General features: G+C 39.0%; 1 protein-coding gene across 1 annotated transcript; it reads right to left on the bottom strand.

The window, feature by feature from the left end:
• Window positions 1-16: 16 nt before the first annotated feature.
• LOC124279937 (deoxyribodipyrimidine photo-lyase-like) lies at window positions 17-18340 on the bottom strand. The gene is given in 12 exon segments (XM_046715815.1): window positions 17-777; window positions 2120-2279; window positions 4279-4400; window positions 4609-4660; window positions 4662-4762; window positions 5796-5994; window positions 9738-9812; window positions 9814-9897; window positions 10744-10926; window positions 11763-11908; window positions 16172-16569; window positions 18241-18340. Coding segments are annotated over 11 exon segments (1659 nt in total). The 5' UTR covers window positions 16560-16569; window positions 18241-18340; the 3' UTR covers window positions 17-628.
• Between the last annotated feature and the right edge of the window lie 5 nt (window positions 18341-18345).

The raw sequence follows: 18345 nt of genomic DNA, 5'->3' as shown, positions 1-18345 counted from the left end.
ACGAGAGAAAAGTCTGGTCACGTGATATGCAAATTAGCCTGTGGCAGTGATGTTATGCTAAGTCTTCACTGCGCCGGAGTGTGAATCTTGCTGCTACCAACATCCTGTCAGTACTCAAGCATGGCAAGGCAAAATCTGCAAACACTGACAGGCAACAACTGGGCACTTTGGCCACCTCATCTAAATAACCTCTACACACCAGTAATGGACAGAATTTATTACATTTAACCACAGTCACTCAGGTTCTACTGACAGTACATGGAAACATCAACAACATGATCTATTGGAAAGTAACAAGACGGTAACAAATATAAACTTTCTACAGAGTGCTTTTGTTGCCCAGCAACCATTTTCCTTAACAACTTCTCTGATGTAAATGGCCTACATCAGAAAGCCGAGTGAGTGAGTGAGTGAGTGAGTGAGTGAGTGAGTGAGTGAGTGAGTGAGTGTTGTACTACAGCCTGTAAATCTACCTCGTCCTGTCAGTGATAACATCACAGATATGCCCTGACTTGCCTCACTGTATTCAATAGTTTCACCATGGCAGCAACCAAACAGACATTGTAGTACTTTTTTAAACTGCAGTTTCATGTGAGAATCGGGTCAATGAGTTAACGACACAGCGTGATCATATCTTCTTCACTTTATACTTCCTTTCAAAAGCAGGCACATCAAACTTCCTGGTGCAGCCTTTGTAGTTCATGTAACGGATCTTGCCGAACACCTCACGCTCCTTCCAGCCCTGGTCGTGGATGCCGCAGATGGACCACATGCAACCTGCAGAACACGACAGTTACAGTGTCAACACCAATCTCCTACCCAGAGTTTCATGCAGCCAGCCAGCATAGTACCTCTGCCACAGGCAAGAAAAATGTGACGATTCGTCACATCTTGCACCGTCCATTCAATATAATGTACATATTTCTTAACTCTTTTATTTTTGACGAGTCTAAACATCTAATTAAACATCTTTGATAGAATGGTTTAGTTTCACTGAGAAAATATCCTAAAACATGTAACACTATTTCGATTTGCGTAGCGATCCTTTGTTTACATAGGTTGTACGGCTCCACGTGCTGTCATCGAAGCCGACGGAGAGCAAACGATGCAGCCAGTTTGATATCTAAATATGTACAGTCATAGACCTAACTGTCGCAGTTGTGGAAGAATATATATGTAACAATGTAAAACATTATGAAGAGAGCGCCGAAAAGCTTTCGTGAGTCTAGTCTCTTCTTATTATGAATATGCGCGTTTGATTACAAACAAGAGAAAAGTCCGGTCACGTGATATGCAAATTAGCCTGTGGCAGTGATGTTTTGTTAAGTCATCGCTGTGCCGGAGTGTGTGTCAACACAACATCAGTGAGTGAGTGAGTTTAGTTTTATGCCACACTCAGCAATATTCCAGCAATATGACGGTGGTCTGTAAATAATCGAGTCTGGACCTGACAAGCCAGTGATCAACATCATGAGCAACGATCTACGCAATTGGGATATGATGACATGTGTCAACCAAGTCAGCGACCCTCACCACCCAATCCTGTTAGTCGCCTCTTACTACAAGCATGGGTTGCTCGGATCTTCACTGGTTGTCAACACAAGAGTGACAGTCTTAATACAACAGTGACAGTGTCCACACAACAGATGCAGTGTCAATACAACAATGACAGTGTCAATACAACAGTGACAGTGTCAACACAACAGTTGCAGTGTCAATACAACAGTGACAGTGTCAATACAACAGTGTCAGTGTCAATACAACAGTGACAGTGTCAATACAACAGTGTCAGTGTCAATACAACAGTTGCAGTGTCAATACAACAGTGTCAATACAACAGTGTCAGTGTCAATACAACAGTTGCAGTGTCAATACAAGTTACATTCTATACACAACCACACATTTGATGTACTGCCACCCATATTCATCATAATGATATAGATAACTCTTGACTTCAACATATCAATACTGACTGAAACATACTGTGTACTATTTCCTAATAAGTATCAGTGTATTATTAGTGTCACTGAGCATGCCTGTCAGTACCTGAAATATTTATTTTCTTAATGACTGCTTTTGTTGTTGACAAGTATAGTATCTAATTAATGGACTGACTTACCCACATAACCATTGGGATCGCGACCATCTAGGTTGTACTTGTCGTTGAGGAAAATGGCGTCTTTGAGAGCATCCTCTGGAGAACAGGTCCATTCGAGTATTTTCTTGGCCCAGTACATCCGCAGGAATCCATGCATCTTGCCCTCATTCACCATCTGCAACTGAAATTTCAAATAGCAATTTTTAAAACACGTTATTATTTTCAAGATATTAATGTTGCTCTTAAATAGCAAAGAAGCTTCTACCCTTGACTTTCCACTGTTGACTCCCAGAGTAAGGCACCAAGTCACAAGCACACAAAATCATCTAAATCTAACCTATTTAGCCACCAAGGTTAGAATGAACCTTCAGTAACCCATGCTTGTCGTAAGAGGCGACTAACGGGATCGGGTGGTCAGGCTCGCTGACTTGCTTGACACATGTCATCAGTTCCTAACTGCGTAGATTGATGTTCATGCTGTTGATCACTGGATTGTCTGGTCCAGACTCATTTATTTGCAGACCGCCGTCATATAGCTGGAATATTGCTGAGTGCGGCGTAAAGCTAAACTCACTCACTCACTGAATAGTGAAACTTTGCACAACATCTTCCCATGTCTGAAAGGCATCAACACACAATGCCTATCAGAAAGTGATCACATGTAACACATGTTACTTGAGGATCACAATGGCCAGAGCCCCAGATAAGATTTAGCTCATGTGGGTACTGTACCCACTGTATTTTTTTGGAGTGGGTATTATGAATGTTGAGTGGGTATTTCATTTTCCGTTACCCACTGCTTTCAAATATGTGCGTATTTCAGTCATTTATTATGTCATTGAGTAAATTTACTAAATAGGTGAGTTTTACCTCATGTCATACCTAATCAAAACCAACTGAAATATAATGAAAATGATTTCATAAAAAAATCACTCATCCTATACTGACAGTACAACACTTGTCCTATACTAACAGTACAACTTGATAGCAATCGATGTCTTTTTCATTACGCAAGCGATTTTTATAAATATATTCCGTACGCATTTGTTTTAAACTTTTTGCATATCTAACATTTTAAATGCGTAATTGGTACGCAACAATTATTTTTTCAATGTGTAATTGGAAATTTTCTATGCGTATTTTACCCGGATACGCAGCTTATCTGGGCCTCTGCAATGGCAATCTAGACTACCAGTTGTTAGAGTTTAAGCTTGTTGATGCCTTGGTTGTTGTATTGGCTAGATCGCTGACTTTGGATACTGGCGATTAGGCGATTAGGTTCAAGAAAGTGGGGTCGAATCTCAGATGGGACTCAACCCCCCAAAGTACTAAAATTTCTACAATTCTAAGACACCGTACTCCCAAATAAAACATAATATGTTACATCTGACCACTCTCTGAAGGACATTGTGAATTCACACTAAACGATTTAGGTACATGTAAAACTGTGTGCTAAGGTTTGTTTCGCATGGCAGTCATAGATATTTAGTCAATATTAAGGAAACGGAGATACAATGATTCTATCACAAAGCGAGTCATGTATCACAAAGGAATTGTAGTTCTACATTCACTGCATTTCTTATACTGTAGCATAAACTTCCAGTTTTGTGGTGATTACTTTGAGGAACTGGCTCTGTGCGTCTGCAGCTACGGCATGCCTGTGTGAAGTATTGTGGCACGGCATATGCTTGTAGTAGGGATGCCACGATACATCAATACATCGATACTTTTTCTAAGACGATACTATTATCGACACATTCAAAACTATCGATATTTAGGTTTGAAAGTATCGGTTTAAATATGTTTATGTATCATTTACATTTTGCAATTCTATCATGTTTTTTGATGTTATGAGAGTTATAAATGATTATTTTTCATGCACAAAGATTGGAAATTAGAACTTTTTAATCTCTGAGAATAAAAAATGTTGATCTTTTCATGCACAATTATAAAATATGAAATATTAATGTTCAAAACGTAACTAAATTTACGCAATAATGCCACGAAAATAGGTATCGTGATACGTATCCAATCATGACATGGGTATCGTGATACGTATCGATTTATGAAACTTATGTATCGTGACATCCCTAGCTTGTAGACCTATGTGGAGCTACCTTTCATGCTACATCTATGAAGACCTACATGACACATACAAATTACAAAGAATCATTATCTACCTGTGCAGCGTTCCAGAGCTTGTCGTGAGTCCTGCCATCTTCCAGCTGCTGGCGAGAGTACAAATATGGCCGCTTGTCCCCAGCATGCAGTTTCAGCGATGTCTTTGCCCAGTCGTACGCGCCTACAAGACACAACACTCAAGTCAGGGGACTCATTGTTTCCAAGACACAAATGCAGGATTTGCATAATTTTTCAGTTAGAGACAACCATTTTACTTTCAGTGGGTCCTTATGGAAGAAGGTGGGGAACTATGGTTTGAGATTAACATTAGTGATTTCGCCACTCGATCATTTTTCCTACATAATCAGCTGCTCATTATCATTATTTACCTTCAATGGTATCATAATGTTCGTTGTAGAAGCAGAAATTGTCAGCAAGCTCGCCGTCTCACCACTGCCTCCTCGATGAATGCGTTCACGCTCTCTTGTCCCTTGCTACGATATTGCTTTACTGTTAGTATACACCTCTGCACTGAGATTTGTCCTAAAATACATAAACTGCAAGTAATGTACAGGGATACAGATAAGGGACGTACAGGCGTAATGTACGCCTAAAAATCAATGAAGTACAACATAATATAACATTTCAAGCGTATCATGTACGCACATAAATACCTTTGTAAGTCTTACATATATAAAGTTTCATAGCTGAAAAGTTGTTTAATATCAAAAATAACAAACCACATCACCAACTCGCTCCCACAAAAACATGTCGGTACTCCTTCAAAATTCTCAGTACACCTCCACTTGCAATATGAGGTGTAAGTACACCCGCACCACCAAAAGTTATCTGGAGCCCTGATGTAATTTAAATTGGTGACAAATTATTTTTGCTTTGATAAACTAAACAAAATATAGTGAAACACAGTAGCCAAGTCCACCTGACCACAGAGTGCTGATTGGATGATAATAGACTGGGCAGAGCTTGTGTTACAATATCGTGCTGATCGAGATCACTTATTTCAATTTTTTTTGTCTTATGCATTAGCTGACTGTGACATTATTATTCTCAACATATATTATAATTGATTTCAATATTTGGCCATTAATGAAGGTAGAACATAAAAAAAGGTGTGTTAACTTGACTTAAACCCGATCCTGTTAGTAGCCTCTTACGACAAGCATGGGTGGCTAAAGAGCCTTTCTAATCCAGATCTTCACTTGTTGAATATTGTCTCTTTAATTGAGATGTGATCGATCACAGTCAGGTCACACATTAGTACCACTAGAAACAAGACATGATTTATGGATCAAGGGTGGAAATAACTTTAAGTTGCAAATGTACTCCGGTACAGTGGCACATGTAAAATCACTTGCCCTGATAATTTGTCCACTATACCAGCCAATTTTCTTGTTGATTTCTTAAATAAACAGCACAACTTAACATTGGAAAATCAACTGGACACCGGTACAGCATGATATACAAATTTGCCGGCCCGACAGAAAAAAACATTGGACTCGGACGTCGGGCAATGAGTTATTTCCACCCCTGCGGATAATCTTTGTTTTGAACTTACCAAAATGTATCCATGGTGACAGGTTACTGAGAGCATTTTTATTAGGATTGTTGCGATCTGCATTGAAATATTTCAGTCGCTCTTTACAAAAAGATTCCAACATCTTAAGTCCCCCTTTGGTTCCCGGAGTCGCCCAGTCCACCTCCTTCACAGAGCGGTCCACCTCCAGACTGGCGTAGGCTGCCTCCCAATTAACTAGCTGACAACAGATAGTATAAACCATCCGTGTTACACATTGGGTAGCATAGTGTTTCTCAGTGGCATTTAGAAGCTGGTACAAACAAATACAATGGGGTATATGTCATAGAGTTATGGTAGGGTAAAATGGGGTATATATATGTCATAGAGTTATGGTGGGGTAAAATGGGGTATATGTCATAGAGTTATGGTAGGGTAAAATGGGGTACATGTCAGAGTTATGGTGGGGTAAAATGGAGTATACGTCAGAGTTATGGTGGGGTAAAATGGAGTATACGTCCGAGTTATGGTGGGGTAAAATGGAGTATATGTCATAGAGTTATGATATGGTAATTGGGGTATATGTCATAGAGTTATGGTGGGGTAAAATGGGTTATACGTCACATTCAAGATTACTGAACTTACTGCCCTACATGTGTGTCACTTGTGTATATATAACATATATATATATATATATATATATATATATATATATATATATATATAATTTTTCTGTGTGTTCTAGCCCTGACTTGTGCCTGTTTAAGACTACTGTCCGTCTATGACATCATCCCACAGTGTAGAATGGAGAACCCACACAGATACAATATACTGACTAGCCCCAGCCCACTAGCCCTTCTTTCATCGCCTTAAAGATCACATATACTCTAGGGGGGTACAAATACATAAATCCCTAATTGACATCGTTATAAATGAAACCCCGTCATTAAAACTACTCATTTCAGTCTTAAATTAACTTCAATCGAGATTTTTGGCAACAGTGCACAATTTTCACCCACGAACGAAATTTCAACCAAATCAGAGCGGCGCGTCTCTGTGACGTCATATGAGGAATAGATATGAGGGCCGATGCAGAATTCATGTACGTTTCAGGGAGTAAATTATCTTGTTCACAGGTTTGTATAAACCTGAAATTGTGACGTTTTTGAAAAATGAAAGCTGTATGTTCTCACAATCTACTGTCATATAATTTTGTCTCCTGCTTTGCCTAGTTTCCGAGTTACAACTTGTTTTCATAGACGATTCTGTCAAAATCGCTTGGTGTCGCTAGGCCTTATTTGTTCAAGCCAGATGCTAGTGATAGCGAAAACGATGATCAGCTTCGCTCATCACGGTTACGGTTAATTTCTTCAACATAAACAGTGCGACATTAAGAAGGGTGGATGCCCATCAGGTGTATTTATTTGAAAATATCCCCGGTAGTTCTTGTCTGATTGTAATAAAGTATCAAAGCAGTGTGGGCTTTTTCAGGTTTTCTAATGCCTGGATGGTATGACTGATCCAACTTGATCCCATTTCTGTGTTTTTTTACCTCGATATTTAATCATGTCATGTAAAAATATGACGTCTTTTACGTATGATATTAAAAATTGACATTTGATTTATTTGAATCCGTAAACTAAACAACCCTGATTTGCCATTGCTAGAAGAATCTGAAAATTTACTTAGGTAAATAGGTACATACAGTTTTAGCACACAGCAAATGCTTATATGTATTTCTTATGCAACAATGAAGTTCTGTTTGTATTCTCAAAACAGAGTCGGCCCATAAGTTTTCACATGCAATTAAAATTGCAAGCAATACAGCAATTAATAATCCCTTGTTGTAACCTGTGTTAGGTGGTATAAACCTACACATGTTATTTGTCATCATTCACTTGATGGTCAGTTAATGAATTTATAACAGGTATAATTAGTGGTAACACCACTTAGATTACCCGACAAAGGTTCCCATTTGGCATTTCTTGTGTCTGGAGTAAATACTCAACATTATAAACATCGATGAAAAGATTAACCGATAACACACTGATTGATTAATTACTTTTATCTTACACAGCGGATTTGTCAAAAGGTAGTATTTATGTATGTAGAATTACTAATCTATACTGAATACACTCTGTCGTGTCTCTGTCTCTGCGTAAAAATAACGTCCTTCTTTCAAAGGATTAACCGCCAATACATTGATTGATTGCTCATTATTGGCTAACTAAATTACTTTTTTTTAAAGAATGGCGGACATTATGCTATAAGTTTCCAGGTGGGGTATCTTGGGTGACCAATGAGACTATACACCAATGTGAAATACCGGAAACGATATATCACTTTTTCGTATATTTGACTGTTAAAAGACACATCACTTGGAACAGCTACAGATGAATGGCATATCACTCGTTTTTGTGGATATTCATGGATACATTCCTTGAACAAGGTAATAGCCTGACATTGTTCCTATAACTTTAATCTGTTTTAATTTTAAAATTGAAATTTTACTATAAATTGTGTATTTATATACTTATCCTATCTCACGGTATGCACCTCTCTTTTTCTTCTACGACCATGTGTGGAAACGTGCTGTAGGCTAAGTTGAATCAAATCTTACTGGCCTCTGACCCCCCCTGACCTCTGCCCCCACTCCGACTACAGCACCTGTCAATCATCTCTGTAAGCGTGCAGCTCGCTCAGATGATCACGTGACTACCTGTGCCTGTCATTCTCTTTCTTGTCGCTACGTCGTGTGGACGTGTGCTTGTCTCTAAGAAAGTTTGATTGTTGTTTCAATATAGATAAATCGAATCGTAATGGTTCTACGAAGCTCAAACATTGTGACAATTGTAACAAACATTTCTCTGCGGCACATGGTCGTAGAAGAAGAAGAGAGGTGGATAAGTTTTAAAACACAAGTAAGATATCGTTTCAGGCTTCCACAACGCTCGCTTCGCACTCACAAACATAACCCATTCAGCACGAACTGCGGGGTCCTGTGGAAATGTGTGCATGGTGACACCATCGCCCAACCCTTAGGAGCAATTGACGACAACGCAACGATTCGGCATGTCTTCGGTGATGTCGAGAGAAATCATCAAAATGACGAGCTTGCTACACACTTTATATACAACTAACTGAAAATCCTTCCTCATATGACGTCACTGCAGTGCTCTGGCGACAGAGTTACGTATGTGTGTGAAGCAAGCGACTTACTTGCAACTTTCAATCGTTCAGTATTAATTAACCACAAGTTTTTTAAGAATGAAGTTGGTGTTTCGCATAAGACTAACCACAAATCTTTCATATGTAATAGTTAAAAGAGTACAAAAAAAACTAAGTTTTAGTTGTTTTTTAAGGCCTAGTACCAGGCAGGTGAACAACAAGTACCATCCTATATCATCTTTTGGTACAATTGGGATCAAACATCCAACTTTCTGCACTCTGAGCAGACCCTCTATCCACTAGACCACATGCTGTATCTTCACAATAAAAACCTTGTTTCTGTACCAAATAAATATGAAGTCCGTTCTATGATATATTGCTGGATTATTGCTACATGTGCTTTAACATTTTGCAAAGATGGCTGTCAGTGGCCATATTTGTTTTTCAAACACGATGTCTTCAACTGTTACAGCCATTACATATGCATGGTCACTGATACAATTTCACACATAAAGGCCAAAGAATTCTTAAGAATATCTTTTGATCTGATGTTGATATAGAATTTTTCAAAATTGATAAATTGAAAATTGTTTAGCAGAATTCCAGGTAAGCTGCATAATTGCCTATAACAAACAACATAAAACAACCATTACCAAATAAAGATTTAGTTGCTGGCTCACTGTGATGTGCCTGAAAGATTGTTAAAATCAAAGAGCATGCATTGTCGAAGACAAGACTTTTCAGCTTTGGTACCACTATTTGTTGTCTTTCTTTCGTCAAATTGGCCAAGACAACAAAAACATAATGAAAACTTACTTCAGATTTAACTTTCGCATCATGAGGGTGTTTACAGACTGGTGGAAAGGCAGTAAGGAATTCTGGGAGTTTGTCAGTGATTTTTTTTGCGTATTGTGCGAGCTCCATATTCTAGCTTTGGGGATGCCTCCCAACAAGGCACAACATTGTGTGCATCAATCTGAAAAATATATCAATGTATTACAGTCATGAACACCTGATGAACAGTTTGGTTACTTCCTGTCTCTCAAAGGGGCAGTGGGGTAGCCAACTGGTTAATAACTGACAAGACTGACTGACTGAGTTTGGTTTTACGCCGCTTTTAGCAATATTCCAGCAACATCACGGCGGGGGACACCAGAAATGGGCTTCACACATTGTACCCATGTGGGGATTTGAACCCGGGTCTTTGGCGTGACGAACCCAACGCTTTAACCATTAGGCTACCCCACCGCCCCAATAACTGACAAGAAACTTGAAACCCAGATCAAGTTTGTTTAAGAGGTAATAGGGGTAGATAACTCTCAATCAAAGTGAACAATCTGGTACTTCCTGCACATTTATCAACGGAAATCAATTACTAAACTACCGATAGCCATACATAATATCTATGCATCGATAATTTTTAGTTTCTACCATTGATTAATTGCTATCGGAGACTCAACATTAGTAATCCATCGATAGTTTGATGCATCGTTAGAGCCCTACTGCGATATGCTTTTTAAACAATATGTATTGCAATGCTTTCCATGTTCCAGTATAATGAATAAAACCACAAATTTTGTTAAGTTTAACCATATTTAACTAAAATCTTCAAACAAATTCATTCACAAATGAAGTCTCTTGACACTGAGTGAGAAAACAGCAAACATACAGGTCTGTCATACCTTACATTGTTAACTGCATGCGCTTGTAAATCACAGTGTCAATCACTGTCAAAGACTTTAGCTTCCAAGATATTACAAAATATAATCCCTTCCAAACAGAATGGTGCTTGTTCAGCTGCTTCAGTGCAGGATACACTTACCTGGCACATTGGGATGTCTTTAGGCAGCCTCTCTTTCACATCAGTGACCCAGGTCATCGGTGTACGCAGTGGAGAAAAGTCAGTGACCACTCCACCAATATTGTTGCTCTTCACAAAGTCTGGCAAGACATCCTTAGCATAGCCGATCAGCAGGTGAAACGATATATTCAGTGTCTTACACTCCTGAAACACAAACAGATGCAATTCATAGCATCCCTCCTTAAGGCTTATCAGTAGAGTAGTAACATGTATGCAAGACAGGCTCCCAGTACACGTACAAGTGACTAGCTGAGAGCGTCCTAGGACACTTGTACCAGCATTATGACCTCGCCATGAGCAATATTTGTTTACTGGTCGAGAACAACAAAAACAAGAAGACAAAGTCATCAATATCCCCCTCAACGGCAAAATGCTCTTTATGAATATGTCTACTAGTTATGATTATGTCAAATGTTTTGGAGTGTATTCAGCAAAGTGGAAGGAGAGTATTGAAGGTTTTTAAGATCTGCTCCAGAAAGGAGCACTACCACCAAATTCAGTTGAAGCCTAACTTGTTGCCATGGAAATGCAACAAGATGACATCCTCATAGCCACAGCATAAGTTATGTTTCCATGGAAACAGCAAAAAATAAAATTCATATCTGGGTCTAACCCCCAAAAGGCACATCTAGGGATCATGCTTGATATGTGTACCAGGTTTGATGAAGTTAGCACGTATAGCTTAGGAGATCTGCTCCGGACAAGATGACATCCTCATAGCCACAGCCTAAGTAATGTTTCCATGGAAACAGCAAAAAATAAAATTCATATCTGGTATGAAACCCATTTGTGGAGTTCCCTGCTGTGATATTTCTGTAAGGAGCTTATTGCTGTTATTGCTGAAAGCTGCTTAAAACTCTACTCACTCACTCTTTGTACTTTTTACAGGCTTACAGGTAGCTGCAAACAGCAGACGATGACATTTATAACTCACTAACTCACAAGAAACTGAGATAATTGCATGAGTGGTAGACACCTACCTGTTCCACTTCCTGGAGGCCCTTGAGCATGAAGCCAAACTGACGTATCGTAGCCTCTAGAAACCGAGGCACCAGACAGAAGCAGACGTGAAGCGGCACCTCCATCTTCAAGGCCAGACGCTGGGCATACAGGAAGGCCCAATTGTCTAGCAACAGAGGATAACACATGCACACACAATACCCCAACGGCAGCCCCAAATCACATCTTTCATACAAGTCAACCTGTCATGTGATAATTCACTTGAAACAAGGTTTGAGTGTAAACCAGATCTTTTTGAAATCTTGAATACATCATTGTTCCACTCTGAACTGGAACGGCCATTTCTGCTGGAAACACACCTTTTAGATGATCATAGCTAGGAGTATATTTGATATATTAGTTTCCAGTCACCGGCCATGAACACCTCATCAGACAGAAAGCCACAGAAAAATGATCTGGTAGTAGTAATAATTAATATCAATAGATTACTAACATATTTTTATCAAATTCAATGACTGACTGTAATCAATGCTAGCCATGAACACCTTACTGCAGGTACCCAGGTACCAGACACAGTAATAGGCTCATGTCAGCCCTAATATGATACCATGGCTATTTATTTTTCCATACTTTACGAAACGACAACTACACCTTAAGCTGTGGAAGAGACATAACCATGAGCCAAACGTTTTCTCACATAATCCACGGAAAAAGCAGCATGCATATGGGCATATTTATTTTTGTGTTCCAGTTCTGCTTTCCCATAAATACTGTAGTCTAATTTGATATAGTTTCTTGATATTCTGTATGGAAATTGGAATGGCCCCTGTAGCTTTAACTGTATTTTTTAAGCAAAGTTTTACGCGACAATACACACAATTTACAGAATAGAGGCAGAAAAAAATATATATTGCATATTCCTTGTACCAAATTCTTCACAAGCAATAAAAAGTTCCTGAAATGAAAACACTTTATGTTACTGTATAGTACAGTACAGTAATTAAAGAACTTACTCTATCTTACTGCACAGTACACTTCACCATTTCACTACTTTACCTGTCTTTACCTGTCTTTGAATATGGTTTTAGGCCGCTTTAAGCAACATTCCGCAATATCACGCGGGGTACACCAGCAATGGGCTTCACACATTCTACCCATGTGGGGAATAGAACTCAAGTCTTTGGCATAATGAGCAAACACTTTAACCACTAGGCTACCCCACCACCCCAGCTTTAGGAGCATAGATATTAAAGTACTGTTGGAAATAGAAAAAACTGTTTTTAGGCTGTTTCTCTGTATCCCTAAAATTTACACAATTGCAAATAGCATATGTCGAAATAACCCACATCAGCCAAACTGGGCGTTCAGTAGGATGCGTAATAGGATATCAAGAAAAGCATGTTTACTTGTGAAATCAGGCGAAACAGAGAAAAATTACGAATAGCTGCTGAAAACAATAGATCAGACTATGGATGGCAATTAGGACGCTCAGCCAGGAATGACGACGGACCGTCGACTCACCTGGCATGAAATGCATGTGCTGCCTACAGGCACAAGAGGTCATCTCAAAGATATTTTATGCTTTTTCATGTGTGCTGAATATGTCTCATCTATTGATTAACAGCTTAAGTGTCTTTCTTTCATGACGTTTATGTTGAGATATGTAAAAGAGTATGATCATATTAAATGTCTCAAAATATATACAGTCAACTCTCGTTAATCCGACACTTGTGGTTGCAGAGAAATATGTCGGATTAACGAAAATGTTGGATTAATGAAAATGTCGGATTAATGTATTTGTGTGAAAATATCAATGTTTACTAAATGTCATGATCGTCATACTGTTGCATGCATATCAGAAATGGTAGATCTAGTTATCTTCATCGTATGTAAAAATATTCACAGAAATAAAAAATACTAACAATACATACTTGTTTTCATTTATTAACATTCATAGATCGCATAACATACATATACAATCACATAAGCGAACAGTTTCATATCTATTTCATGACCACATTGGCACAAAACTCACGTTTGTTTTTACCGCATATCAGCTGCCATTATGACCCGGATGTTACAGTTTCCATACAACTAATTCCATAATAACATGTGGACGTCTAATGTACACTCAGGCGTTTATCATAACATATATAATTTATAACTTTGATGGTCATTAACATCAAACACATCTAAGTGGTGTGTCAGAAATGTTTGCAAAGTGTTCAACGATGTTTTGGCCTCAGATAGCTTGAAGCATTGGAATCAGTCATAGAGACGCTCAACCACTAAGCAGACTGCTTCAGGATGTCAGATACGGTTGATCGTCCAATTTTCACATCAAACTTCTGCTCAGCAAAAGTGATGACTTCTTGTTGTGTTGTCTGGGGTTTGTCTTTCTTCAAAAGGAGATTTCTTTCTTGATCAATGGCGTAACTTCTACAAGGGGTCGCTTAGCAGGTGGTGTACTCGTGACCAATATCTTGTGATGAAAACTCATGTTGGTTGTATCATAAACATTTTATACAGCTCGCTCCACTGTTATTTCTTGATTAAATCGTCTCAATTAATTATCCTGTGTTCCTAATTAACAAGTTTGATGTTCACTGACGCCGCTGTCAAGCAGCCAGTAAGGCACACGCTAATTATCACTCACGTGTGATTGTTTGTATACGGTCGGATATACGGTCGGATCATCCGACCGGCTGTGTTGATTGTCGGATTAACGAATGTTTTTACACTGTATTTACAATAATCAGCTGCTAGATTGGTGTGTCGCAGTCGGAATGCGAGAATGTCGGATTAACGAGAGTAATTATCACTGTTTTAAATGGTTCCCTAATTTTTTGTCGGATTAACGTGATTGTCGGATTAATGAGTGTCGGATTAACGAGAGCTGACTGTAGGTGGCATGACCACCCGAAGATCAACAGGATTAGATATTATTTGCAAATCGTTATGACATGCTGTTTGCTTCCCTAGTTTAATTCCCCGAAAGGATTATCTTTGTCTCAGTTGATATCTCTATCCCCCAGCCCGACCCCGACCTGGTTTTGCTTTTGAGACGATCCCTCCTACCTGTTTCGTTTTATAGTGATAGTGAGACTCCGTGATAGTGAGACTCTATGGTAGCTACATCCTTAAGAGTTTCAGCATTAAAATTATTACTTTTTACGTCGGCTATCGTTTATAATGAAGGTACGTTTAATTTCAAAATGGGCATTTAAAAAGTGTCCTTTGTAATACAAAATCATTGCACACTAATTTGCATAAAGCCATGGTCTGTTCCAAATAAGTTGTTTTGGACTTAGAAAAATACCACATTGCTCATTTCTGGACTAATCTCTCCTCAGTAAAGTCCTTTTTCCCCGTTTCCTATCTCCCTGCCACTGAGACTGTAGTTAGGCCGAACTTAGTTTAACATATATTTCACACTTGCACATATCAACAGAGCTTAATCTAATGTCTCTCATGTCTTTTGATATCCAATACACAATGCCAACCAATCCACACAATGTTCTCTCTAAAACAGTGGTATAAGAAGTAATGTTGAAGTTTAACTCACTCCCTCTTATCAAGGACACCCAATACACAATGTGAACTAATACACATAACGTTCTCTCTAAAACAGTGGTATAAGAAGTAATGTTGAAGTTTAACTCACTCACTCTTATCAAGGACACCCAATACACAATGCCAACCAATCCACATGTTCTCTCTAAAACAGTGGTATAGGAAGTAATGTTGAAGTTTAACTCACTCCCTCTTATCAAGGACACCCAATACACAATGCGAACTAATACACATAATGTTCTCTCTAAAACAGTGGGATAAGAAGTAATGTTGAAGTTTAACTCACTCCCTCTTATCAAGGACACCCAATACACAATGCCAACCAATCCACATGTTCTCTCTAAAACAGTGGTATAAGAAGTAACGTTGAAGTTTAACTCACTCCCTCTTATCAAGGACACCCAATACACAATGCCAACCAATCCACATAATGTTCTCTCTAAAACAGTGGTATAAGAAGTAATGTTGAAGTTTAACTCACTCCCTCTTATCAAGGACACCCAATACACAATGCCAACCAATCCACATGATTCTCTCTAAAACAGTGGTATAAGAAGTAATGTTGAAGTTTAACTCACTCACTCTTTTAAGGACACCCAATACACAATGCGAACTAATACACATAATGTTCTCTCTAAAACAGTGGTATAAGAAGTAATGTTGAAGTTTAACTCACTCCCTCTTATCAAGGACACCCAATACACAATGCGAACTAATACACATAATGTTCTCTCTAAAACAGTGGTATAAGAAGTAATGTTGAAGTTTAACTCACTCCCTCTTATCAAGGACACCCAATACACAATGCCAACCAATACACACATTGTTCTCTCTAAAACAGTGGTATAATACACACCTTGTACTCTCTGATCCCGAGACATCCAATACACAACACCATCGCAGTCGTCAGGGAACTCTTCAGCTGAAGACAAAACTCTCACTCTTTTCTTGTTGAATTTGAACTTACAAACAGATTCACAAACAGATTTGCGACTTTCTATGACATCACTTAGAAGATCACCAGATTTTTTGCTTGCTTCGACTTTGACCTTTTTTTCAGCACTCCCAGAATCTTCCTCTGCTTTCCTCTTTAAGTCACTGGACTTCCCTTTGTCACTCATCGCTGAAGAAAGTCGTCCAAGGAACAACACCGAACTGGAACTGAGTCGATGTGTCAAATGTAGACCTTGCCTTGATCTAAGCCAGCCTGTCCCACAATGAATCAGTTTGGTACAGCTCCACATATAAGACAGTCTGCTAAACAAAAATAATCTACCAAACTACATACAGAGTCGTGCAAAAAGTATTCGGCACTTGACGTAATTTCCCCAGTTTACTTTCCCTAAAGGATTATCTTATCTCAGCTGATATCCCTATCCCCCAGTACGACCCACACCACCATCTGTGACACTCGTCCTGGTTTTGCTTTTGAGACGACCCCTCCTACCTGTTTCGTTTTATAGTGATAGTGAGGCTCCATGGTAGCTACATCCTTAATAGCTTCAGTATTAAAGTTAGTATTTTTTACGACTGCTATCGTTTATAATTAAGCTAAGCTTAGTTTCAAAATAGGCATTTAAAAAGTGTCCTTTGTAATACAATATCATCGCACACTAATTTGCATAAAGCCATGGTCTGTTCTAAATAAGTCGCTTTGGACTTAGAAAAAACCCTGCATTGCTCATTTCTGCACTAATCTCTCTTCAGTAAAGTCCTTTTTTAACGTTTCCTATCTCCCCACCACTGAGACTATAGTTAGGCCGAACTTAGTTTAACAGATATTTCACACTTTCACACATTAACTTCATAAATTGTAGATATAAATGTGAGAAAACAGTTGTTTTCTATTTCCGACAGTACTTTAGCGCGATCTGGTGTTCAGGCTCGATGACTTAGCTTGATGCAAGTCATTGTGTCATAAGTGCGTAGATCGATGCTCAGTATTGCGGTGCTGCATTCTAAAGGTAGGCCAAAACCACTAAGTATACTACAGAGAGGTGCCTGGCCTGGGTGCCGTTGTACAAAACAACCTTAGCTCTAAGATCGCTTTGTACAACAGCACCCAGGGCTCTATATCTATCTAGACCGCCTCTGTGGTGTAGTGGTTAGAGCGTCTGCCCGGAGAGCGGAAGGTCGCAGGTTCGATCCCCGACCGCGTCATACCAAAAGACGTTAAAATATGGTACTTGTTGGTCCCTGCCTGGCTCTCGGCATTAATGGGTACAACAAGGACTGGTCAGCTCGAAGTCAGTATAATGTGTCTGAGTGGGGTAATGACATGCTTCACTGCGGCATGGTATCTCAGTGGGCTAGCACTATAAAACCAGTTTCAGTCTGGGCTAGTACAAGCAGCCGCACCTACACATACACACGCATGCACGTCGTCATATGAGCGAAATATTTCCAGCGTGACGTTAAACCCAATTTCACCTCACCTCATCTATACCTATCTAATCCAACGACTGACATCATGAGCATCAACCTATGCTACTGGGACAAATGAGCTTAATTAGCATGGTTAGTCGCCCCTTAAGAGTAGCTAGGTATTCATTGAACATTGTCAAATGTTCTAACCCTGCTTCGAATCATTTCATTAAAAAGTGCTTATTGCAAATTCTGCCGGCATATGTAATTTATATTATAGTCAGTCAATGACTCTGGGATTAATTCTAGCATGGATATTCACGGGGTTTTTTTTAATGCAGCATATGTTTCCTGTATGGGTAAGATTTGTATCATACACAAAATAACGTACAAGTGATGAATGCAGTTGAATGCTGCACATGTATACCCCTCTTCAATCAGACGGTCGCTGTTTTTAAGACAGCGTCACTGACATTGTAATATTAATTGCGAGATATCGCGGCTTTTACTAAAACAAACCATTTAGAACCTTTCTTTTCTTTGTCGATTTCGGCTACATACCAGTAAATATCCTTCACAGAGCTCATACACAACCACATTCGTAAATAAACATTTTGTAAACACGTTATGCAACACCACAAAGTCCCGCGTTTGCTTGAGCTCTAC

This window comes from Haliotis rubra, unplaced genomic scaffold (assembly GCF_003918875.1).
Source record: "Haliotis rubra isolate DU_JTF1 unplaced genomic scaffold, ASM391887v1 Scf259, whole genome shotgun sequence".
NCBI lineage: Eukaryota > Metazoa > Mollusca > Gastropoda > Lepetellida > Haliotidae > Haliotis > Haliotis rubra.
Note: the sequence above shows the minus strand (reverse complement) of the source record. Positions and strands in the feature narration are given on the sequence as shown.